This window comes from Eulemur rufifrons, chromosome 7 (genome assembly GCF_041146395.1).
Source record: "Eulemur rufifrons isolate Redbay chromosome 7, OSU_ERuf_1, whole genome shotgun sequence".
NCBI classification, from domain to species: Eukaryota; Metazoa; Chordata; class Mammalia; order Primates; family Lemuridae; genus Eulemur; species Eulemur rufifrons.
The window spans coordinates 62,221,222-62,249,035 of record NC_090989.1 but is presented as its reverse complement, the minus strand read 5'-3'; the positions used below and the strand labels follow the sequence as shown (position 1 = coordinate 62,249,035).

Sequence of the window (27,814 nt, the reverse complement as noted above, 5' to 3'; positions counted from 1 at the left end):
TCAGGTGCCCAGGTCCACAGAATTCTCTACGGCCTCTGAAAATTGTTTTTTCTCCAGCTGGTCTTTACTCTCTTTACAAAGTTTCCTTAAATGGAAAAATTCAGGCTTTTTGACTTTCAATGGGTCTCTTCTCTTAGCCATCCTTTCACTCTGCATAGATTGACATTCCCATATTCCCTTCAGCTCCTGGAGATGACACATGCTTAACTTAGTTCATATGTTTAGATTATGGCCACCTCAAGACAGCTTCTTAAAGCCTGTCTAAACCTTTTCTGGGAAAGGGATATCCCAGCATTAATAGACTGTTATATTTGGAAGGGATTTAAGCTTATTTCAATAACCATTTATGGTTACTATATGGAATGACTATATTTCAGTAAAATAATCATTTAGCCCAATTTTTCACCCAATAAAGAAAACCCTCTGTGATATCTCTGATTTCCATTATTAAGGAGCAACTCTATAAAGCTTGTGTTTATTGTAGAGATGTTGAGGATGCCGTGTACAAGCATTTTGGGTCTCAGAGGTCCCAAGGGAAAACATCTCTGGTCTCAGCATCTGGAAGAATTGTACTTTTCCTAAGCAACTGGTTTGTTTTTATCTATTGAACACAATAAATCTTCAACCAAATTCAATCTTGCCTCCATTCTCACCACTCCATTGAAACTGCTTGTCAAGTTACAAAAAGCCACTATTTTGCCAAATTCAACGAACACTTCTTGGTCTTCATTTACTCTGTCTCTCAGCAGCAATCTACACAGCTGCCTACCCCATCCTCTTCTGGCTTCCATAAAATCCTATTCTACTTCTCTGGCTGTTCCCTCTTAGTCCTCGTTGTTGTCTCTTCCTTGGCCTGAACTGTCATGTTAGAAGACTCCAGGGCTCGGGTCCAGCTCTGAATTCTGAGTCTGACCCTGACACCGCACTTTCATCAGAAGGAGTCAGCTCCCCACGTCCCTCTAGTTCCTGGCTAGACGTTCAAGGAGGCAAAGCAACTCTGCTTGGATTTAAGGGTCATACTGAGAATTCCAGGCTTTTGTCTTCTGATAAACACAGGGGTGTTTCTCTGCTCTTCCCCTGGAACCTTCTTGTTTATTCCGTTGGCCACCAGTTTTTGAAGAACACTGAATTAGAACTTAATTCTCTCTTAATTTGATATTTGGTAAATAGCTCTGCTTTTGATTTTTAAAAGTTTTTGTTTATTAGATATTGGGTATAGAAATTCTATGATGCCATTTAAATCCACTCTGTGAACAAAAAGATTCTCTCCAACTTCACTTAGTGCTCCTTTCACTCTACGTATCCCCCAACCACATGGCGTTTGCTGATCTCTCTAGTGGGAATCCATTTTTCCTAGCTGTCCCCAGGGCTGACTCCTTGTCACCCTTCAGGTGCAGCTCAGCTCTCGCTTCCTCTGAGAAGCCTTTCCCGATTGCCTGCTGAAGTACTTTGGACCCTCCACTCCAGTTGCTTTCTCTTACATCGTCTTGTTTTATTTCCTTTGTAGAACAAATCAAAGTCTGGCATTGTTCATTTGCTGTGCCAAGGCAGCATTCCCTGCCCTTGCTGCCTAACCCAAACTGAATAGAATAGTGTCAAATGAATAAATGAATTTCTGATTTGGGGTAGTTTAGTGTGAATTAGTTCTACTCAGTCCTGGAGTGGAGTGGTGGGGGGAGGGGGGAGGGAATCATTACATTAAGTAATGCTTGAGAAGTGCCAAAGTGTGCCACCGAAGTGCCAGTTGTATGAAGGTATTTGCATTTATTTAAGAATGGCACTAAATTATTCTCTGCTGTTAAAACAACATTCATCATTTTATTCTGATAACAAGATGAGTGTTTATGTGTTGTAGAAGATAAAAATCACCTATACTTCCTTACTCAGTGATAAACACAATTAACATTTTGGTATAGAATCATCCATTCAGGAACTATTTGAGGGATTACTATGTGTCAGGTACAGTTCTAGCATGAATAAAGTAGGCAGAAAACCCTACCCTCCGGCACTTCCTATCTTCTTTGTATTTCTCCCCACATAATTGAGACCATGCTATTTACAGTCTTCTAAGCCAGTTATTTTCACTTAACTGTATGGTGCAGACATTTCCCTATGTGATTATTTACAACATCATTTTAATGGATGTATTATATCCCACTACATCAATATGCTATCATGTATTTAACTGAACCCCTCAGGTTGAAAATTCAGGTTATTTTTAAATTTTTCAATATTATAAATAATGCTGTAGAAAATATCCTTTCACATAAAGTTTAAAATATATTCATTATTTCCTTAGAACAAATTTCTTGAATTAGATTATCTGACTAAAGGCCATGTTCATTTTTAAGTTTTTTGATTCACGCAGTCAAATTGCATTTCAGAGAGGTCATAAAATGTATACTCCCCACAACAGTATAAGAAAGTGCCCATTTCTCTGTACTTCTAGGTATATTAGATGTTATCTTTTTAAAAAAGCTATAAAAGACATTTAATTAGTATCAATTTTTGTTTTAATTTCTATTATTTAGAAAGCTTCCCATTCCTATTTTTAGCCCTCTTCTTTAATTGGGGGTACTTATAGTTTTAAAAATTTATTTGTAGGAACTTGTTACATATTTAGGATATTGACCTATCATGTATATTGCAACTATTACTCTTAATCACTCAACATTTTGGTAACTTTTTCCTCCACACATTTTTTTTGTTTTTCATGTCAATTATATAAATATTTTCCTTAATGATCTCTGCCTTTGGCATTCTGCTTAGAAAAAGCATTCCAACACAAGATTTCATATTTTCCTAATTTTTTATATTCTTTTATTCCTTTTGGTCTGTCTCTTTCCCTATTGGACTCTCCTTTTATGCATATGTATATGTATATTGTTATGTAGGTAGAGGTATATTGTTATGTGATGTGGGGTAGATCCAACTATATTCATTCATACAATTAAACAAGAATTACAGCAATATTAATTGGATGGATAGAATTTCATTGCATGGATGTGCCATAATTTGTTTAACCAATGGGTGGTTGGAGAATTATTCCCATTTTTTTTTTCTTATTATAAAAATTTGACACAAATTTTACCTATACAATTCTCCAGGTTCAGTGTAATTTCTAGTAGTGTAATTTGTCTATATGAATCATTTCATAGGTGGGGCAGTTTTTGTGAAACTAGCGTAGCTGGTGGTAGGTGACTAAACCGTGTTAAGGTCATTAGGAAAGAGAAGTCCTTTAGATACTCACGGCTCACTCCTTTCCTCTGTATCTGTATCTCCTTCCTTCGGAGGCTCCTCCTCCACTTAGCTACCCCTGTGGACTCTGAGCTGTGGCTTCTGCCCTAGTTCACCTGTCATTGCTATCCCATCTGCTTTCTGTGTTCAGAAATCATAGAAATCTCTGGTTTCTCTCCCTCCTGCTTTGAGTATTTTAGTGGATTTACTTCCTTTTGTAAATCTTTATTATAATTTTAATGGAGTCTGAGGAGAATTTCTTTTTCTTAAAAAAAAAAAACACACAGAATTAGGCAGACAATTTAACTCTGACTGTTGGAATCCCAGCTGTTCATAGTAGCAGACTGAACTACCACTCTCCGTCTGGTGTTCCCTTATTGCAAATTTTGCCAACACCACAAGAAAAATATAGCCTTTTGAGACCCTAATGAGGCACTGATGCACTAATATTGTTTGCCACTCATAAAGACGCAATGCTCTCTGAGTTTTACTCTTACAATGTTCCCAACCAAATAATTGACGTAAATATTGAAGCATAGGTACACGGTAACCTGGAAACATACTTGTTCACACCTGTACACACAAACACATCTAGGCACATATGAACACAAAAACAGCAACAGACATAATTACACTTACATACTCACAACTTAAATATAAGAATAGGTGGGTTTGAATAGAATTAATATCAAGGTTAATGACATAAGAGCAAAAGAAGATAGGTGGACAAGCGAGGTTGAGTAAAGCTGAGAATGAGTTACTAGTCAAGAAACACTAGGAGGTTAATTAAAAAAAATAAAGTAGGCTGAGTGCAGTGGCTCATGCTTGTAATCGTAAGGCTTTGGGAGGCTGAGGCAGAGGATTACTTAAGGCCAGAGGTTTGAGACCAGTCTGAGCAACATAGCAAGACCCCATCTCTATAAAAAATAATTAAATTAGCCAGACCTGGTGGCATGTGCTTGTAGTCCTATTTGCTTGGGAGGCTGACATGGTAGGATTACTTGAGGCCAGATGTTTGAGACCAGCCTGAGCAACATAGCAAGACCCTATCTCTATAAAAAATAATTAAATTAGCCAGACCTGGTGGCATGTGCTTGTAGTCCTATTTACTTGGGAGGCTGACATGGTAGGACCACTTGAGCCCAGGAGTTTGAGGCGGCAGTGAGCTGTGATTGTGGCACTGTACTCCAGCCTGGGCAACAGAGTGACATCCTGTCTCTAAAAAACAAATAAATAAATACAATAGATTTATAAAAAGTATGTGCAAGAGACCAAACAGTGAAACAGGGAATTTGTAAAGAGTGGGGGAAATAGTAGGATAATTCTCCTGGGAGGCTTCAGTCTTCCTGTCTCTGTTGTTTCTGAGTTTCACAGATGTTCTCCTCCCTCTTCTTTGTCATAAGGTGGAACTTGAAAATATTAACCTTCACATTTCTTTAAAAATAGCTTTATTAATATACATTTCACATACCATAAATTCACCCTTTTGAAGTGTAGAATTCAGTGCTCTTTAGAATATTCATAGTTGTGCAATCATTACCACGATTTAATTCCAAAATATTTTCGTCACTCCTAAAGGAAACCTCATGCCCAGTAGCAGTCACCTCCCATTACCACCCGCTTCCAGCCCCTGACAGCCACTAATCTACTTCCGTTTCTGTGGATTTTCCTATCCTGGACATTTCATATAAATGAAATCATATGATATGTGGCCTTCTGTGTCTGGCTTATTTTACTTAGTGTAGTATTTTTCTAGGCTCATCCGTGTCATAGTCATGTTCCTGCACTTCATTCCTTTTTATTGCTGAATAATATTCCATTGCATGCATATATTACATTTTTTTTCATTTTGAATTAAAGAAATTTTTTATTGTGGCAAAAAACATATAACATAAAATATTATACCATTATAACCATTTTTAAGTGTACACTTCAGTAGTGTTAAGTACATTCACATGGTTGTGCAACAGATCTCCACACTTTTCCATCTTGGAAAACTGATCATCTAAATTCATTAAATAGCTCCTCATTTCCCCTCCCCCTAAGTCCCTGGTAATTAGCTTCCAACTTTCTGTTTCTGCAAATTTGACTACTTTAGATACCTCATGTAAGTGCAATCCTATAATATTTGTCTTCTTGTGACTGGCTTATTTCATTTAGCATAATATCCCCAACGTGCATCTATGTTGTAGCATGTGCCAAGATTCCCTTAATTTTTAAGGCTGAATGATAGTCTATTGTACGTATATACTGCATTTTTAAAAATCCATTCATCAGTCGATGGACAGTTGGTTTTTTTCTACTTTTTGGTTATTATAAATGCTACCACAAACATTCATGTGCAAGTTTTTGCGTAGACATATGTTTTCAATTCTCTTGACTATATACCTAAGTGTAGGATTGCTGGGTCATTTGATAACACAGTATCTAACTTTCTGAGGAACTGCCAAACTGTTTTCCAAAGTGGCTATACCACTTTACATTCCACCAGCAGCATATGAAGGTTCCAATTTCTCAAATCCTCACCAAAACTTGCTATTATCTATCTTTTTTATTATAGCCTTCCTAATGAGTATGAGGTGATATCTCATTGTGGTTTTGATTTACATTTCCCTAATGACCAATGATGTCGTATTTATTCCTTAGATGGAAGGAGAGGATAGACCCAGGAAAACTGCTCTAGAAGCTTTGCTATTACTGTGTGGATATCAGGGTGGCTAAAAAATGGAGTGAGGGAGGGTGACCTGAATTGCTCAGGTAAAATCTGATATTACTAATATTGATAATAATACTACCAAAATAATTAGGGCTACCAATGCCCAGCACTGTTCTAAGTGCTTTTACAAATATTATCTCATTTAGCAACACTTGGGACATATACCTCATATCTATATGAATAATTCCTTCTTCATAAGCAACCTTGAAGGATTCCTTCAAGGGTGGTTATGCCTTTTCATCTCTGATTATTATCACATTGAAACTTTTATTCCCCATTTTTATTCTACATGGCCATCCATGTCCTCTGTCAGTTTTACTCTGAAAGGGTCAGCTCTGAGACTCCTCTTCCTCTTCTGTTTGACAACTAGTTCCACCCAGATTCTCACCTTTAGTGCTCACTCCTGGCCTGGGACTACTTCCTTCCCCTTAAGGACTAAGAAGAATTTAATGTAATTTTAGTCGATTGATCTTCCACACTAGATAACTATTTTGGTGGAGAGCCTGAGTCACTGCACATGAAGCTTGATCTCCATCCATTTTCTCCCTTCTCTTTCAAACAAACAAGTTCAGACAGGATCACTGGACCATACCAAGCCCATCCCCTCTGGTCCACTGCCTCATTATGAAAGGTCAAAAATGACGGTTGTGAAAGGCATCACAGAAAGCCAATGCAAAAGGCTGAAGTGGCTGGTGTGGTTGGATCTCAGGTGTTCTGCTTTAAGAAACATGCAAAAGCTGTCTGGTATTAGGACTGAAAAGCAGTGAACTAAATTTAATACTTAATTTCAGTCAATAACACTTAAGGTTTTGATCACTAATAATATTATTGACTTTTCCAGCTTTGGGTTATTTTGTTCAACCAATGGGTTAGTTATAACCTTAGTCATGTCACTCAAATTTTTCCCATAGGTTCACTACAAGTTTATCCACTTTCACCTTGTTTTGCCAGCCCACAGTCAACAGACGAGCTCCTTATCTGTTGAATGAGAGGATTTATTGAGTCTGAGCACACATACATTCTGTGGAAAACTGAAAGAAAACACTAAATAAATTTCGCAGTTGTAAGGAATTTTTTTTGAAAATTATGAGAAATGAAAGTCAGATATATATTAAAAAGTAAGGTTTGGGTGTGATTGTTCAAACAGAAGCTTAATTCATTTTAATGCAACCACATAATCCTACCAAGTCATCAACTGAACAATGTAAAGACTCGCATCTCCTTTAATGTTCAAATAGAAATTAAATGGAAGGTTCATCTTACAAAAGTAGTATCAGATGATCATCTCAGTCATGATTTCCGGGCAGACACTCTCATACCAGATAGACCAAGTTAAAACTTTTTGCTTTAAAATACCAGTTGGACTGGTTATACATTCCACATGATGTAGATACTCTTCAGGGGATGAAGATAATGAGAAAGTGACATTCTGCCTCACCCACAGGTGTGTACAGAGTAGTGTAACATATTTGAGTTTTGCTGTAGGTTAAAAATCAGAAGTGAGGCATTCCTAGGTAAAGATTAAATCACATCCACTAATGGCAGTGTGACAAGAAGGTTAAAGAGGAAAACAACAAAAATATGTTGAAGGTATTAAGAAATACAAAAGAGATATTACAACAAAAATCTTTCATTAAGAGAAAAAAAGTGCTGCTATAAATTATTTTCCACACATTTTCTGAGTGAGAATTTTGTAAACAGCTTGGAGACATGATACATTTGTATGCTTTATGAGAAGTACACATAAATTGCTGATAGTACTTTATCCTCTTTAGGATTTGTGAACTTGTTATTATTCAGGGCTTTAATGGAATGAGTACTGAAATATCAATGCATGGATATAACATGTATATTTTCGTATGATTAGCCAGAGATATCTGTAACTGTTATGTGAATTTTACAAAGATACCCTATAGATTTTTACTTAAAAAGTAAAAAACACATTCACCACCAATGCCTATTTGAAAACCATTTTTCAGATTAGAAAACAGAACATAGTATTGACACTGATGATTGTAAACAGTACCGAAGAGCGATTCATTCTTTGCAGATTTCACATTTGTTCTCTTTTTCTCATCATTTCCTGCACCTAAGAAGAATAAAAAAAAATTTTCTTTTCCATTTGCAATTTTGATCTACTTAAAATCACCATATTTTGTGGGGTTAAAATGTGTAGACATTTAAAATACAGAAGTCCTTGTACTAAGTTGGAACAAATAATTTAGACTTTGATAAGTCAAAGATACATGTTGCAATTTCTAGGGGAACCATTAAAAATACTAAGAGGACTATTAGGGCAGAGACTACATTCCGTATGATACTGTTATGGCAGATACATGTCATATACATTTGTCAGAAACCATAGAATGTACAACATAAAGAAAGAACCCTAATGTAAACTGTGGACGTTAGTTACTAACAATGTATCAATGTTGGCTCTTTGATTTGTAACAAATTACCACACCAATGTAAGATGTTAATAATAGGAGAGATTAGTGATAGGGGATAGGGTAAGGATAAGGAGGTAAATGGGAACTCACTGTAATTTCTGCTCAATTTTCCTTTAAAACTACAACTGCTTTACAAAATAAAGGTCTTTAATTTGAAAAAAATCACTCTAACAAGAAACCAAAAAATGTATAAAAGTATACAACTTCTAAGCCAATAGGCGGAAAGAGGAGTGACAAAAATGGCAAAAAGTAGAGAAGAGAAATACAACAGGTAGGACAAATAGATAGTACATGGCAAAACAAGAGATTTAAACCAAAATATATCTTTAATTATATCAAATGTAAAAGGTTAAAAGCTTGCCAGATTTGGATACTAATGATAAAAAAGCAAAACCCAATTATATGCTATTTATAGAAAATACATCTAAAAAAATTTAAGGACATGGAAAAGTTAAAAGTAATAAAGATAGAGAAAGATATACCACTTAAATATTAATTGAAATAAATCTGGTATAGCTACAATAAACTTGAACTGAGTAGTCAGAGTTCATAGTACAACTTTTAAAAATAAAAAAACTTCAATTTGCCAGACAGATATAAAAATTCTAAATTCATATGTGCCTAATGATATATCCTCAACCACATATATACAGCAAAAACTGACCAAACTATGGGAGATAGGCAAATTCATAATCATGTTAGAAAACCTGAATAACTTGTTTAGCAAGTCTGACCTAATGGATATATTCAGAACATTTTCCAATAATTGCAGAATAAATATTTTTTCAACTCTAAATAATACATTCACTACAATTAACCATATGCTGTGTCATAAAACAAGTCAACACATTTCAAAGATTTGACATCATGCAAAGTATGTTCTATAAGCAAAGTACAATTGACTTAGAAACCAAAAGATAACTATAAAATTTAATATCTAATAATTTATATCAATAATATCCAAAAACTCACGAGTTAAAGAAGAAATCACAGTGAAAGTTAGAAACTGTTGAATTAAATAAAATGAAAATACTACATACTTAATTTTATGTGATAAAGCTTTAAATACATACATTATTTTTAAAAAAGGAAGCTCTGCTTTCTATATGCAGGAGAAGACACTTAAAAATAAATCCTCAAATAACTGTACACTATGAACAAAATACAAGCCCCACCTCCCCAACAAACAAACAAACAAAAAAACCTAACCAAAACAACCCACAACTACCTGAAGTTTCTGGAGACTAAACAAAGACTGGCAGATGTTGGAGAATTCTAAACTTGGAGCAAGTGACCAACATGGAATGGTTCGTTTTTCAACTTTGACCCAATGGCAGTTACAGCCATAGCCATAGCTGTGGTAGTGCAGGAATGCTTGAAGCTCTGATAGAAATCCCACTGTCTTTGTGGAATCAGAGAAGTAGCCTGACCCTTGAAACATGTATTTATAGGACAAATTCAAAGTCAGGCAGCAAAAGCTTAAAGAATTGATCTCTATGACCCATCAGCCACAGAAGGAAAGAAAGAGCTTACAGTTTGAATCTAAACATGTTAACTGCCAGCTCAAACAAAAGCATCAACATTCATCAGAGGAATACAGTGGAATTCAGTCTACATAATATAATATTAACAATATCCAAGGTTGTCTAAAATTATCCCACTTACAGAAAACCTAGAAGATGCAACCCATTCTAAAGGGGAAAGACAATCGACAGAGGCCAACTCCAAGGTGATCCTCTGGTGGAATTACTAGACAAGCACTTTAAAGCAGCTGTAATAACTATGCTCAATGAAGTAAAGGAAAATACACTAGAAATCAAAGAATATATAGAAAATAGAAGAGAAATAGAAAATATATAAAAGAACCAAGTAGATATATTATCACTGAAAAATAAAAAAATCACTGGATGGGCTTAATAGCAGAACATAGATGACAGATGAGTCAGTGAGAGCCAAAGAACTATTCAATCTGAAGAACAGAGAGAAAAAACTTGAAAAAAATGAAAAGAATTTCAGGGATCTGTAGGACAATATCAAAAGTTCTAACATAAGGATAATTTAAGTCTTAAGAAGAGAAGAAAGAAAATGAGAGAATGGGGCAGGTAAATATCTGAAGAAATTATAGCAGACAACTTCTAAAATTTGGTGAAAGACGTAAGTTTATAGATTTAAGAAACTTAGCTAGCCCCCAAAAAGGTAAATTCCAATGAGTATCATGATCACGTCCCTTGAAACTAAAGATAAAAATATTATAAAGGCAGCCAGAGAAAAATGACACATTAGATACAGGGAACAATAATTTGGATGACTGTGGACTTCTCAGAAATTACAAAGTTTACATTATAGAAGATAGTGAAAGCATATTTTTAAATAGTTCAGGAGAGAAGAACTTAGAATTCTACATTCAGCAAAAATGTCCTACAATAATGAAAGTGAAATAAATTTTTAGATGAAGGAAAACCAAGAATATTCACTGCCAGCAATGTTACAAGACATGCTAAAAGAAGCTTTTCAGATTGGAGAAGAATAATTTCAGAAAGAAACTTGGAAATTCACAAATGAATGAAGAATGTTAGAAATATACATTTTCTGAATAAATGTAAAAAGTTATTCTTTCCTCTTAGGTTCTTTAAAACACATGATTATTTAAAACAAAAATGATATCATATTCATACATATGATAAGTTTAACATGAAGGATGGTGGAAAGGAATAAAAGCTATCTGGTTGTAAGCTTTCCCTCTTTTATGTGAAGTAGGACAACATTAACTTTAAGTATAATGTGAAATGTTAGGTATACTGTAATCTTTATAGCAACCACTAAAAAAGTAATGAGAAGAAGTGTAGCTAAAAAGCCAATAGATAAATTAAGTAAAATATTAAAATTATTCAAATAATCCCAAAGTCAACAGAAGAATATAAAAACAGAGGGGGCAAACAGAAAATAATAAAATGAGAGATTTAAATTCAGACATATTGATAATTAGGTTAAATGATAACGATCTAAATGAAGGATGGCAAACTTTTTCTGCAAAGACTTGGATGATACATATTTTAGGCTTTGTGGGACACATACTGTCTCTGTCACCGCTGCTGATTCCACTTCCTCCTCTTCTTTTCTCCTTTTTCCTCTTCACTCACTTTGAAAATGTAAATCCTTTCTTAACTTGTGTGTTATTTAAAAGCACATGGTCTAAAGTTTGCCAACCTTGGTCTAAATGGTTTAATTATAAAGTAGATATTTTCAGAATAGATAAGAAAGTAATTACAACCCAACTATGTACTACGTATAAGAGACACAATTTAAATATAAAGCACAGATAGGTTGAAAACAAATGGATGGAAAGATATATACCAAGTATGAAAGACATGAAGATACAAAAGCTGAACTGGATATATTAATTTTAGGGAAAATAGACTTCAAGACAAAGAATATTACCAAGGATAATGATGAACATTTCATAATAATAAAAGGCTAACTAATCAGAAAAACATCATGATCATTAATGTACATCATAACAGAATTTTAGAATACATGAAGGGAAAATTAACAGAATTAAAAGGAGAATGGCCCATTCCATAATCACATTAGAAGATGTAAATACCCCTTTTCAGTGATTGATAGAATGAAAAAAAATCAGGAAAGATATAGAAGATTTGAACAATGCTATCAATCTCCTTTATCTAAGTGATATTTGTAGAACACTATATCAACAACAGCAGAATACACATTCTTTTCAAGCACAAATATAATATGATACTTTAACCAAGATGGACCACATGTTGGGTGCTGTGGTTTGAACAAATTTTATGTGTTGGAAACTTAATCCCAAATTCATATTTTGATTGGAGGTAAGGCCTTTGGAAGGTAATTAAGATTAGATAAGCTCACTAGGGTGGGGCCTCCATGATAGGACTAGTGGGTCTATAAGCAGAGGAAGAGAGACGCAAGCTGGCGCACATGTGCTTGCCCTCTCACCCTGTTATGCCCTCCGACATGTTACAACGCAGCAACAAGGCTCTCACCAGATGCTGGTGCCATGCTCTTGGACTTCCTAGCCTCCACAACTGTAAGAAATAAATTTCTTTTCTTTATAAATTACCCAGTCTATAATATTCTGTTATAGCAACAGAAAATAAACTAAGACATGAGCTATTAAAAAGGTATCAATACATTTTAAAAGATTGAAATTTTACAGAGCACAAGAAAATTAAATTGGAAATAAAAAATAACATTATCTAGAAAACCCCTCCCCCAATGTTTGGAAATTAAACAACATACTTCTAAATAAAAAATTGGTCAAATGGAAATCAGAAAACATTTTGAATTGAATGGTAATGAAAATATAATATATCAAAATTTGTGACATGCAATTAAGGCAGTGTCTAGAGGAAAATATTTTTAAATGTCTATATTAGTAAAGAAAAGAAGAAAGGTTTCTAAGGCTTTACCTTAAGAAACTAGAAAAGGTAAAGTAAATCCAAATTATGGGAAAGAAAGGAGATAATAAAGGATGCAAAAAGGTAACAAAATTGAAAATATAGACAGTAGACAAAATCAACAAAGCCAAAGGCCAGTTCTCTGAAAGGACCAAAAAAAAAAAAAAAAAAAAAAAAAAAAAAAGGTGGGGGTAACCTCCTAGCTAGATTGACTAGGAGCACAGAACTCATGAAACAACTTGACTGGTCATTGCTGGTTTTGAAGATGAAGGAAAGGGTGACTTGAGCCAAAGAATGCAGAGGTCTCTAGAAATTGGGACTGTCCCTCAGCCTATAGAAAGCAAGAAAATGGGGTCCTGATTCTGCCAACAATGAAAAAGAGTAGGAAATGGATTCCCCCTTAAAGCCTCCAGAAAAGAACACAGCCTACCAACATCTTGATTTTAGTATGGTGAGACCTGTATCAGACTTCTGGCCTACAAAAGACAATTTGTGTCTGTACAGAAGACCTGTATTAGACTTCTGACCTACACAAAGAAATTTGTATTGATTTAGACCACTAGCTTTCTAATAATTTGTTATAGCAGCAAAAGAAAACTAATACAGTACCATACACAAAAATTAACTATAAAATGGAACATAGACCTAAATTTTAAAGCTAAGATGATAAATCTTGAAGAAAATATAAGAGAATATCTTTGCAGTTTGGGTTAGGTAAATATTTCTTAGATAGAACTCAAAAAGTACAAATCCTAAAAGGAAAGAATGATGAATCATACTTTATCAAAATTAAAATTTAAAATGTTTGTTCTTTGAAAGATATTGTAAAGAAAAATCAAAGGAAAGTCACACAATGGGAGAAAATATTTGCAATACATATATCTGACAACCACAGACTAATATCCAGAATATATAAAAACTATTATAGCTCAATAACAAAAAACCAAAAATAAATAGAATATTTGAGCATATACTTCAAAAAGATGAATAGCCAATAAATACATAAAAAGATGTTCAACATTTTTATTAATCAGAGAATGTAAAATAAAACCACAATAACGTATTATTACTATACACCCACTAGAATGACTAAAATTAAAAAGATTAACTTAAGATTTTGCAAGGAGATATAGTCATTACCTGTTAAAATTTGGATTAAAAAAAAAAGTATATGTCATTTCTGGAACATTTTGTTATAGCATAAAGCAATGAAGTGATCAGAGATAACTTAGGGTGTTAAAAGTGCTAGGGGCCATCCTGAACAAGCTCCCATTGGCCTCAAATAGGACAATATGAACATCAGCAAGAATAATAACTACAAGGTATTGAAATATATGAAATAAATTTAAATCTGAGTTGATAATAATACTAAAACCATTGGTCAGTTTTAGGTAATTCCATAAGAGATTTTTATTTTGAAAACTGGTAAATAAAAAGAGTTAACCATTTATCTTCTTCCTTCATTCCTTCCTTCCTCCCGTCCTTCCTCCCTTCCTTTCTCTTTCTCTCTTTCTTCTTTCTTTCTTTCTTCTTTCTTTCTTTCTTTCTTTCTTTCTTTCTTTCTTTCTTTCTTTCTTTCTTTCTTCTTTCTTTCTCTCTCTTTCTTTCTCTCTTCTTTCTTTCTTCTCTTTCTTCCTTTTTTCCTTTCTTTTCCCTTTCTTTCTCTCTCTCTCTTTCTCCCTCCCTCCCTCCCCCCCCTCTCTCTTTCTTTCTTTCTCTTTCTTCTTTCGTTCTTTCTCTCTTTCTTCTTTCTTTCCTCTTTCTTTCCTTCCTTTCTTTCTTTCCTTTCTTTCTTTCTTTTCTCTTTCTTCCTTTTTTCCTTTCCCTCCCTCCCTCCCTCCCTCCCCCCTTCCTTCCTTCCTTCCTTCCTTTCTTTCTTTCCTTCTTTCTTTCTTTCTTTTCCCCCCTTCCTCCTTCCCTCCCTCCCTTCCTTCCTCCCTTTCTTCCTTCCCTTTTTTGACAGGGTCTGGCTCTGTTACCCAGGCTACAGTGCAGTGGCATGATCAGAGTTCACAGCAACCTCAGACTCCTGGGCTCAAGAGATCCTCCTTCCTCAGCCTCCCAAGCAGCTGGGCTAAAGGCATGACCTACCACACCTGGTGCTATTTTTTTTTTTTTTTGTAGAGTCGGTATCTCCCTATATCCTCTTTCCTATGTATTCTGTGCCTTAGGGTCATCAAACAGTTGATGAGATGGATTATGGCTAATTAATGAAAAAGGAATGATAAAATTAGAATATCATCATTTTGCAATTCCTAATAAATGCATGGATCAAAGAATGATCACCAGTAAATGCTTATAGCACAAAAGATCAATGGCTGCTAAGAGCAGACATTATGCAAAAACTGATGAACATAAGACAGTCATCTATGAAGTACTCTTTCCAAGACAAAAAAAATTGAACCTGATTTTAATAAATTCACTAGATATAATAATAGCTAGCAATTTGCAGGAAATATGGGGTTTTCATATAGAAGAACATGTTAAATGACATCATTGGGAAACAATCGACAAAAAACCTAGACGGGAAACTCTTTAGGAAAAATAACCTGGTTTCTTCAATTAAAAACATTGTAAGAAATAAAAAGAGAGAAAGAAATGAAGGAGGAATCTTTATACAATAGGTCTAGGACGTTATCAATAAGTCAAAATATATGGACTTTATTTTAAGCCCAGTTAAAACAACAAAAAATAGATAATAGGTGAAATGTGAACACTGACTTGCTACTTGATATTAGGGGATCAGTGGTAAATATTTAAGGTGAAAATAGTATTGTGGTTATTCTTAAAGTACTTGTCTTTTAGAGATACATTCTGAAATATTTACAAATGAAATTATGTGATGACTGGATTTGCTGCAAGATAATCTAGAGAGAAGGAATGTGGGTAAGGTATGTATCACATAAGGCTATGGGATGGTAGTTGTTCAGTAGGAGTAATGGGCACATAAAGGTTCGACATACTATTCTCCATTTTTGCATATGTTTGAAAAGTTTTATAATAAAAAACATTACAAAAATAACCTCCAGAGAATGTTCTGTTCCCTGAAAGAGAAGAAATAAAAAAGGGACAGAAGCAATATTTTTAAAATGTTGGCTGAAATTTTTTCAAAATAGATGAAAAGCATTAAAACACAAAGATGTGGAGTTTCTTTTTCTTCTCACAATGACCAAATTTGCCTCCTATTTGAAACAATTAAAAAGTGGACAACATATATAAAACAACAGTTTTCAAGACATTGGATATCAAGCAACAAAGGATAATGCTCACAAGAGACAAAAAACAAAGCAAGCCCTGTGATTGCCCAAGTTAACGGTCTTCAGAAAATTTTCTGTCCTCAGTAGAGAGCAACAAACCAAGAAAAAACCTGTAGACTACTGAGTTGAGGAGAAAGATCTGAGATCCTGGGGAAACCAAGGCATCCTAGGGCAGAGTGCCCAGAGAGGAGACACTGCATAGAAAGAACTCTGGAAACCTGCAGAGGGCCTCCTTCAAATAACCACCTGCATGCCAAGGAAAGAACCAGTCCAGGAATAATGTCTTTTCCCAACAATCAGCTGGAAAACTTCATGATTTGCGGGGCTTTGGGTAGAATGCTTAAAAAGGTCTTCCCTCAATAGTGGGGAATAATTAGTCCTAGACTAATCACTGCTCTGTTCCACTCTAAAAACATCATAAAAGCAAGACCTGAAATGTTCATACTTTCTATGGTCAGAATGTATCCCCCAAAATTCATATATTGGAAAGTTAATGCCCAATGAAACAGTGTTTGGCGGTGGGCTCTGCCATCACAAATTAGGTTATTAAGTATGAAATATCCTATTAAGTACTAAGTTTGACAGTTGCTATCTCTGACATTTCACTTTGACACTTTTTATTTTATTTTTATTGTGAAGGTACATCCTCAGTCTTGCAAACGCACATTTTGGCTTGTGATTATCTTTCATATATTTTTAGAGCAATTTTTGTGAAACCATGGATAAGTCAAAAACTCGTTATTTTCAAATATGAGTTCCATCATGGAACAAATGCATCGCAGATAGCTTGAAAGATCAACGAAGTGTTTGGGGTGGGGGATGTGGCTAATGAACACAAAGTACGTTGATGGTTTGAGAAGTTCTGTTCTGATGATTTTAATCTTGAAAATGAGCCACATGGGTGACCTGAGACCAAGGTGGATAATGATGAGCCAAAAGTGGTAGTAGAAGGGAATCCATCTCAACGTAAGTGTGACATACCAGCAAGATTTGACATTACTATTCCAACAATATTGGACCATTTGAAACAAATGGGCAAGGTAAAGAAACTGAATAGATGGATTCTGCATGAATTAAATGAGCTTCAGAGGAGACATTGTCTTGAAGCTTGCCTTTCTTTGTTGTCACGACATAAAGGTGAAAAATTTCTACACCATATTGTTACATGTGATGAAAAATAGATTCTTTTTGACAATTGTGAGCATTCAGCACAATGGTTGGATAATGATGAAATGCCAAAACACGGTCCAAAACCAAACATTTATCAAAAAAAGCTCATAGTGTCTGTTTTGTGGTCCGGCACTGGTATTATTCACTACAGCTTCATGAAACCTGGTCAATTGATTACAGTGGATGTCTACTACAACCAAGTAAATGAACTGATGAGGATGCTTATGATTAAGTAGCCGAGATTGGTCAATAGAGACAGGCCAATCCTCTTGCAAGACCACACTCTATCACATGTCACACAAACAAGGCTGTTCAGATTATAGAAGCTGGACTTGGAAACACTATGTTGTCCACCACATTCACCAGACCTTGCACCCTCTGACTATCACATCTTCCAGGCTTTGGAACACTTCTTGCAAGGAAAAATATTCAATTCTCAACAAGCTGTGGAAATGTCTTTTGAGATTTTATCGCCACTCGCTCTCCAGGCTTCTTTGCTGCTGGCATAAACAAGCTACTGTTAAGATGGCAAAACTGTGTCGATAGTTTGGGTACATACTTTGATTAGTTGTACTGCTTCTTGTTTAAGATATAATAAACTACACTGTTGATTCGAAATCAGACATTTCATATTTAATGACCTAATATAATACATGCAATAAGACAAGGAGGAAAAAAGAATAAGGATTGTAAAGGTCAAAATAAAATGGTTACTATTTGCAAATGATATGATTATATATGTAGAAACACTCAAAATCATTTTAATGATATTAGTTCTTCCAATCCATGGGAATGGAATGTTTTTCCATTTGTTTCTGTCATCTACAATTTCTTTCATCAGTGTTTTGTAGTTTTCCTTATAGGGATCTTTCACCTCCTTTGTTAAATACATTCCTAGGTATTTTTTTTTTTTTTTGTAGTTATTGTAAATAGGATTGCTTTCTTGATTTGGTTCTCAGCTTGATTGTTATCGATGTGTACAAATGCTACTGACTTTCATATGTTGATTTTTTATCTTGCAACTTTACTGAATTCATTTATCAAATCTAAGAGATTTTTTTTGGAGGAGTCTTTAGGGTTTTCTAGGTATAAGATCATATTGTTAACAAACAGAGATAATTTGACTTCCTCTTTTCCAACTTAGATGCCTTTTATTTCTTTCTCTTGACTGATTGCTCTGTACTATGTAGAATAGGAGAGGTGAAAGTGGGCAGTCATGTCTTGTTTTAGTTTTTAGGGGTTAAAATGACCATACTGGCTGGGCGCAGTGGCTCATGCCTGTATTCCTAGCACTTTGGGAGGCTGAGGCAGGAGGATTGCTTGAGGTCAGGAGTCCCAGACCAGCCTGAGCAACATAGCAAGATCCCATCTCTACAAAAAATTAAAAAAAAATTAGTCAAGTGTGATGGTGTGTGCCTGTAGTCCCAGCTACTTGGGGGGCTGAGGCAGAAGAATCACTTGAGCCCAGGAGTCTGAGGTTGCGGTGAGCTATGATAATGTCACTACACTTTAGCCTGGGCAACAGAGTAAGATCCTGTCTCAAAAAATACAATACAATATAACCATACTGCCCAAAGCAACCTACAGATTCAATGCAATCCCTATTAAAATACCAATGTCATTTTTTATAGAATTAGAAAAAATCTTAAAATCCCCAAACCAAAAAAGAGCTCAAATAGTTACAACAATCTTAAAAAAAAGAACAAAGCTGGAGGAATCACATTACCTGACCTCAGATTATACTACAAGGCTGTAAGAACCAAGAAAGCACGGTACTTGCATAAAAATAGACACATAGATCAATGGAACAGAATAGAGAACCTAGGGTTAAAGCCACCTATCTATAGCCAACTGATCTTTGGCAAAGTTGACAAAAACATACACTGGGGAAAGGACACGCTTTTCAATAAATAGTGTGGGGAAAATTTGATTGCCATATGTAGAAGAGTGAAACTGGACTCCTACCTTTCACCATATACAAAAATCAACTCAAGATGGATTAAAGACTTACATGTAAGTCCTAAAACTATAAACATACTAGTAGAAAACCTAGGGAAAACTCTTTTGGACCTTGGGCTAGGCAAAGAATTCATGATTACGACCTCAAAAGCAATAGTAACAAAACCAAAAATAGACAAATGGGACTTAATTAAACTAAAAAGCTTCTTCACAGACAAAGAAATAATCAACAGAGACAACCTACAGAATGGGAGAAAATATTTTCAAACTATGCAACTGACAGGGCACCAATATCCAGAATTTATAAGGAACTCAAATAACTGACTCAACAAAAACCCCATTAAAAAGTGGGCAAATGACATGAACAGACATTTTTCAAAAGAAGATACACACATGGCCAAGAAGCATATGAAAAAATGCTCAACATCACTAATCATCAGAGAAATGCAAATTAAAACCACAATGAGATGTCACCTTACCCCAGTCAGAATGATTATTATTAAGAGGTCAAAAAATAACAGATATTGGTGAGAATGCAAAGAAAAAGGAATGCTTATACACTGTTTGTGGGAATATAAATTAGTACAACCTCTATGAAATACAGTATGGAGCACTACCATTAGATCCTCTAATCCCACTACTGCTATTTACCCAAAGGAAAAGAAATCATTATATCAAAAAGATACTTGCACTCATATGTTTATTGCAGCACTATTCACCATAGCAAAGATATGGGATCAACTTAAGTGTCCATCAATAGATAAAGAAAATGTGGTTTATATACATAATAGAATACTATTTAGCCATAAAACAGAATGAAATCATGTCTTTTGCAGGAATATGGATTGAACCGAAAGCCATTATCTTAAGTGAAATAACTCAGAAACAGAAAGTCAAATACTGCATGTTCTCACCTACAAGTGGGAGCTTAATAATGTGCACACATGGACATAGAGTATGGAATAATAGATATTGGAGACTTGGAAGGGTGGGCGAGAGCGGGGGAGGTAAGAGATGAGACATTAATTGGTACAATGTACATTATTTGGGTGATGGATACACTGAAAGCCCAGACTTTACCACCAAATAATCTTATATATCCATGCAACAAAATTACTCCTTAAATTCATACAAATAATAAAAATTACTCCTTAAATTCATACAAATAATAAAAAAGAAACACCCAAAGAATAAACAAATACATTATTAGAATTAATAAGTTGAGTTTAGTAAGGTTGCTGGATACAATACCAACAAAAAATTAGTTGTATTTTGTGCCAGCAATTAGAACCTAAAATTTTAGAAGTTTTTATTTATAATAGTATCAAAAATGTAAAATTCTTATGAATAAATCCATCAAAATGTATGTAAAACCTTTAGGCAAATAATAACTGTACTGAGAGAAATTTTCAAATACCAAAATAAATGGAGAGGATCAAAGATCGGAAACACCCATTTTAAAATGATTACTTCTCCCCATACTGATCTACAGATTCAATACAATCCCAATAAAAATCCCATCAGTGTGTGTTTGGGTATGTACCTATGTATGTTTGTATAACTTGACAAGTAATTCTAAAAACTGATATGAAAATATACAGGCCCAAGAATAGCCAGGATCTTTTAAATGAAAAGTAGGAGGAGTTGCTCTACTAGATATTAAAACTTATTGTAATGCACACTAATTAAGACAGTCTTGTTTTGAAGCAAGGATACACAAATATACAGCATAAATCAAATAAAGAATAGTGTAGACAGTATGGTCTTTTTATCAAAAGATGCTTGGTCAACTGCATATCTGCTTGGAAGAGAATGAAACTTGACCCCACCTCACACCCGCAGAAAATCAGTTCCAGACTAATGGTGCATCAGTAAATGTGAAAGGCAAACAACAAAGAAACAAAACCACCCACCCCAGTTTAAAAAAACCAACCACAAACAAACCTCTATGAGATAATATAGAAAATGATGGATGGTTAGGAGCTCCGGCTAAGGAGAGACTTCTAAAATAGGACACTGGAAGTACTAATCATAAAGAAAAAGATTGTTAAATTTGACTATAATAAAATTAAGAATTTCTGTTCATGAAAAGATACATTTAAGAGTTAGAAAGGGAAGAGTAGAAAGATACCTGCAACAAGCATAATCAACAAAGAACTCATAACCAAAATGTATAGAAAACTGTTACTAATGATTACAAAAAAGACAAACAATACAATAGAAAAACAAGTATTCCCAAATGGCCAATAAACAAGTGAAAAGGTATGCAACACCTCACTAATTAGGAAAAAGCAAAATGAAACTGTAATGATATATTACTATTCACTTAACAAAATGGCTAATGCTAAAAACACTAACAGTAAGTATTAAGCATTGATAAGGATGCTTACACAGTATTGGTGGGAATATAAATTGGTACAATCACTTTGGAAAATTGTTTGAAATAATCTACTAAAGCTGAGCAAACACATATCCTACAATCCAGCAATTACTTTTCAAGGTATGTACTCAAGAGAGAAGTGTCATCAAGAGACATATACAAGAAGGTTCATCGCAAGATTTTTTTGTAATACCTCCAAGCTGGAAATGACCTGCATGTCCATCAAAAATAGAATGGATACGTAGTGGTATTTCATGCAATGAATGCTGTACAGCAATGGAAAGGAATGAACTGCACACAACTTGGATCAATCTCCCTGACATGATTTTGAGCAAAAGAAAACAGAGACAAATGAATATATAGTATATGGTTCTCTTTATGCACAGTTCAAAAAGCTGACAAATCTAAACAAAAGTGTTTCATGATTAAGGTTTAATGATAAAATTATAAAGAAAAGTGAGGAAGTCATGATCATAGAGGTCAGAGTAAGAGTCCTTTTGTGAGAAGTAATAACTGAGGGAAAGGAAGGACGTCTGGGATGCTAGCAATGTTTTATTTTGTTTTCTAACCTGAATGATAGTTATAGGTAAGTTTACTTCATGATAATACAGAGTTGTACACATTTTGTTGTGCACCCTTTGCTGTACGTGTGCTACACTTTACAATAAAGGGAATAAGAAGGTTGCTTTTTTACTCCCATTGCATACCTGGCACAGCATAAAATTCAGGGGGTCCTCTGGCTTTTCATAGACTAAGTTTTCAGTGATCTGCTGAGAGAGAGCATGAGGAATCGCATTATGGTTCTGAGCCAAAGTTATGTGGTCAGATTATATCCGATGCAGTCTTTCCCACTAACCTAATATGTACCATACCAATTTGAAGAAATTCATGTATCTCTACAAAGTAGCAATTTACTTTATTACTACTGATAAAAATTTGGCAAATTAGGGGTAAAATTCAGAGGAATAAAAACTTAGTAATAAACAGTAATGGCTATTCTTACTGGTTTCCAAAATCAAAGAGGTAGTAAGAAAGTGTTGGAGAAAGTTTTTGCTTTGAGAATTGTGATGTTGATGGACTGAGAAATTTAAAAAGTATTTGCTTCAAAGAATAATCAAAGGAAAGTCTTTTGAATAAAAAATTTGAAACATTATATGATTTTGCATAGAAACTTCCTTCTGAGACATTTGATTCTAAATAGTAAAAATGATGTTTAGTATTATAATTTTAAATGAGAAAGTATATATATAAAACTTCAGAGATTCACTTTTATGCTTTTTTGATGTTATTGAATAAATAAAAAAATAATAAAGTAAACACAGTTCTTATTTGCAGGGAATAACAATCAGGTAAATTTCAGGTATAAAATATTCAGTTCTTTTTAATGCACCCACATCATTCAATCATGCATTTCATATATATTTCCATTAAACACATATTTGAGTACTAATTTTTCTTATAACAACACTGCATGCATAAGCATTAATTTTTCTTGACAGATGAAGAAAATTGTTTATAAAATTATTTATAAAACTCTACTTTCTTCAACAGGTTTCACCCTTCAGCTTAATAATTAATTCCAGAAACTCAGTCATTAGTACTCTCCCAACAAAAGCACATTTAAAGAAGGAAAAGGCATAAATCAGGGTTTATGAAATAGACACCACTTATCTCTATTTTCTACGAGAAATCTGAGGTTCACAGAAGTTAAGTAATTTTCCCCAAATCACAAAGATAAGAAGTGGCAAATTTAGGATTTGAGCCTTGGGCTAACAGATTGCAAAAAAATTTATGTACTTTCCTTTAGTTTCTATTTCTTTAAATTTAAACATTTCCAGTTTAAATGCCTTCATTTGAGGTGAGCCATTCTTATTTTATACCTTTTTAACCACAAAGTTATTTCATGTACATATGTTATTTTACATGTATATGTGCATTGCTGTGTAAATAATATTAACATAAAAATAAACATGCCAGGCAAACAAGCACAAAATAACCCACCAAATATCAAAAATATACATATGTGTGTATACATGATAATCTCTTATAATTCTGTATTGGTCAAGGAATGTCATATTTTAAGGAAGGTTCCAGCAACACAACCTGAGGTCAATGAGATTTGTAATTTCAAGAATTAGAAGCAATTTTTAACTATTTCTTTTTCACCCTAGAAAATGTGGATTATTAGGTGGTCACAAAATTGGTCATCTTTTGAAAGTACAGTCATGCACCGTATAACGACATTTTGGTCAATGAGAGACCACATACACCATGGTGGTCCCATAAGATTATTAATATAAGGGAACTTAAAAATTCCTATCACCTAGTGACATTATAGCTGTAATAATGTATGTTTCTGGTGATGCTGGTGTAAACAAACCTTTTGTGCTGCCAGTTGCATGAAAGGGTGGCACATAAAATTATGTACAGGACATAATACTTGATAATGATAATAAATGACTATGTTATTGGTTTATGTATGTACTATAATATACTTTTTATGATTATTTTAGAGTACTCCTTCTACTTACATGCAAAAAAAAGTTAACTGTAAAACAACCTCAGGCAAGTCTTTCAGGAGACATTCCCGAAGAAGGCATTGTTAGCATAGGATGGACAGCTCCATGCATGTTACTGCCCCTGAAGACCTTCCAGTGGGACAAGATGTGAAGATGGAAGACAGTGATATTGATGATCCTGACCCTATGTAAACCCAGGCTAGTGTGTGTGTTCGTGTCTTAGTTTTTAACAAAGAAGTTTAAAAAGTACAAAATAAAAATAAAAAATTTTAAAAATAGAAAAAAGCATATAGAATAAGAATATAAAGAAAGAACGTATTTTTGTACAGCTGTACAAAGGGTTCATGTTTTAAGCTAAATGTTATTCAAGAGTCAAAAAGTTAAAAAAATTAAAAGTTTATAAAGTAGAAACGTTATAGTAAGCTAAAGTTAATATATTATTGAAGAAAGAAAAAATTTAGTGTAACCTAAGTGTACAGTGTTTACAATGTCTATAGTAGTGTACAGTAATGTCCTAGGCCCTCACTTTCACTTACCGCTCACTCACTGACTCACCCAGAGCAACTTCTAGTCCTGCAAGCTCCATTTATGGTAAGTGCCTTATACAGGGGTAGCATATTTTATCTTTTATATGGTAATTTCACTGTACCTTTTCTATGTTTAGAGACACAAATACTTACCATTGCTTCCAGTATTCAGTACAGTAACATGCTGCATAGGTTTGTAACCTAGGAGTAATAGGCTATACCATATAGCCTAGGTGTGTAGCAGGCTATACCCTCTAAGTATTCTCTATGATGTTTGGACAATGACAAAATTGCCTTAGGATGCATTTCTCAGAATGTACCCCTGTCATTAATCAAGGCATGACTGTATTATACTTTTTTTTCCCCCTTCTTTTCAATCACCAATATTTTTTCCTTTCTTCCTAGTCTGGCTAAAACTTTAACCTGGGTCACGTTTTTCCCTATCAACCAATGCACCTGACCTCTACTTCCTCTAAAGAGTTTCATATCATGGCATCATCCATTTGGTGTTTATCATTTACTACTTTTGGTAAGTACATCTTGCTGTACTTAATGACCTCTCAATTACATTACATCCCTTTTTACAGCATATACCCTATCTTGTATCTCTTGAAAAACTCACAGTTAAAGAGAGGGATTGAGAGGTTTACCTGGAATATTTGCAGAATGCGATGTTTTTCCATGTATCGGAGTGAAACTTCATAAGGATCTTCATATACTATAGAAGGGAACCTCCTCCTATAAATTTGATGGTATCCATAAGATCTTCTTCCTTGCTCAAATTCTGGAAAAACACCCTGAAATTTAAAAACATCCCCAAAGAGTCTTTAATAAACCAGAAAGTCCCAGGAATTGTTTGTATCAGTGAAATCTGGTGTTGATGGGACCTTAACACCACAAGCTGGAGAAAAGACACATTTTTATGAGACCTGGCTGATCCTCTAGGCAATATAATGCACCTCAAGCTCTGGGAGGTACCTTAGACATCTCCAATCAACTTCAAATACTGTTCCCCTCACAGGGATCTCTAATCAACCCCAAATTCCTTCCCTTGGTAGAAGCCCAGAGAGGGAAAATGACTTAGCATCACAAAGTTAGTAGCAGAAGCAGGACTTGAAACCCAGGTTTCCTGAATCCTAGTTTGTTCACTCTTCCCGAATGGCCTTAGGGTAATAGAGAAGGCAATACATCTCTTTTATTTTCCACCCTTCTGCCCTTCCTGAAACTTATGGGTCACACATACTACAACATGTGGGTTTATTCCCCAACCTTGACCTGACATATGTCCTCCTACTCCGTACCCCTACACCCACGCTTACAGGCCCTGTCCTGGTTGCCAACCCCCCAGATAGATATCAAATGCATCTTTAACCTACAGGGTTGGTTTCTGAGGCTCGAGTATTTTCTTTACTGGTGACATAGTCCAATTTAGATGGGATGGAGGGGAATCTTTGCAGAAAGCCTTGGCCCTTTGCTTGGAAATTACTGGTGGGTTTGGCATCAACTGGGTTGGCTTGGATAATGGTTGCTCTTGCAGTTTCATTTTCTACTTCATCTGAAAGCTTGGAATTGTCTATTTGCCTGTCCTCAAATTTGCGGGGTTTTACTCTGTAGTCAGCCTCTTTGTCCTCACAGTCCTCAGACTTGCCAAGTGTTCCATAGTAAGACAGGTGGTCTTCTTTGTGATCATCTTGTTTTTCTGCTAAGTGAACCTGGTCAGATTCACTGGAGTCAGCCTCTTTAACTGGAAGTTGATCAGCCTGGCGTTCAGGTAGTTTGGGGCCTTGGCCATACACTGGGTGGTGAGTCTCTACAGATGTTTTATGGTCAACCAGGCCAGAGGATCTGAGATCTGCCTGATCAGAAGTTCCTTGGTTAGCCAGGCCAGACGATCTTTGGTTAATCTGCTCAAGAGTTCTTCCCTCAGCCTGGCCTGACATTCTGCGGTCAGTCTGTTCAGAAGCTCTCTGGTCAGATGGCATGGGCAATTTATCATCAATCTGTTCAGACGTTCTCTCAGCCAGGCTGGATAATCCGCTGTAAATCTGTTCAGAAGCTCTCCTCTCTGCCTCGCTGGACATCCCGTGGTCGGCCTGCTCAGAAGCTCTCCTCTCCACCTCGCTGGACATCCTGTGGTCAGTTTGTCTGGAAGGCCTTCCGTTAGATAGTGTGGACAATCTTTGTTCAGAAGTCCTTTGGTCCGTCAGGCCAGACTCCTGGTCATCACTCTGTTCCTGCTCTTCATTATAGGCCTGGCTAGATGCCTTGCCTTCGGTCTGTTCAGATGATCTTTGGTCAACTTGATCATATACTCTAAGGTCAGCACCATAAACAGGGTCTGTCTGGCCTGATGTTTCATGCCCATGGAGTTCAGACACTTTGTCCTCAGCTTGACCAAATATGTTGGGTTCAGCCTGGCCAGACACACTTTTGGCACTTTGGCCAGCTATTCTGTGATCAGTTTGGTCATCTGCCTCCCCTGTGGCCTGGTTCTTCTGGTGGTCTTCTGCCTGGCCCGTAGTGTCGCCGGCTGATGAGGGCACAGCTGTGCTTTCATGTTCCAAGGATTTGGCTGGAGCCTCTTCTGGAGGCTCTTCCATTTTCTTCTGTCCTTGACTGGTGGAGGTTGCCAGGCGCTGTGGGTGGGGCTGGGCTGGGTCGTCTAGGTGACATTGCAGGAGCGTGACATGATTTCTGCGGGCTTTGTTGGGGCCTCCTCCCCGCCAGGCTCTTCTGCCGCCTGGGACACCTGGCTGAGGGCTTGGCGCGGCCACGGTCCAGGAAAAAGCCTGCCCGTCAGCCCACGGCGCAGTGTGAACCCAGCGCCACGTGATTGCCCCATTCTGGCAACTAGAGCGTCTCCCCCACCCCCTAGGGACTAGGCCTCAGGGCTCCGTTGTTTCCTTGTTTCGGGAGGTTCAGGGCCACGTGTTTGAAATGAGCCTTCTCAGGTACCGCCCCTCTGATTAACACCCCCACCCCCATGTTAACAAATGAACCGCAACCAGCAGCAGCCCTTGAACCTGAGCAGAGAGGTTACTGCTGCCCCCAAACCAAATTCATGCTGTGTCCGGTACTGCGTTTTGTCTTTAATCACAGCTGTGATGTACAGTAGAATATTAGTATCGGGCACTATGCTAGTAAATGGTCCTGCTAAATG

The 27,814-nt window shown here is 35.7% G+C and overlaps 1 protein-coding gene across 1 annotated transcript; it reads right to left on the bottom strand.

Moving 5' to 3' along the window:
• On the bottom strand, positions 1-27,254 carry TEX55 (testis expressed 55). The gene is made up of 5 exons (XM_069471972.1): positions 26,031-27,254; positions 25,305-25,451; positions 22,316-22,375; positions 1,312-1,499; positions 1-85 (listed from the first exon to the last, which is right to left on the bottom strand). Exons 1-5 carry the CDS (start codon positions 27,252-27,254, stop codon positions 1-3), a joined length of 1,704 nt encoding a protein of 567 aa, XP_069328073.1.
• Positions 27,255-27,814: the final 560 nt, after the last annotated feature.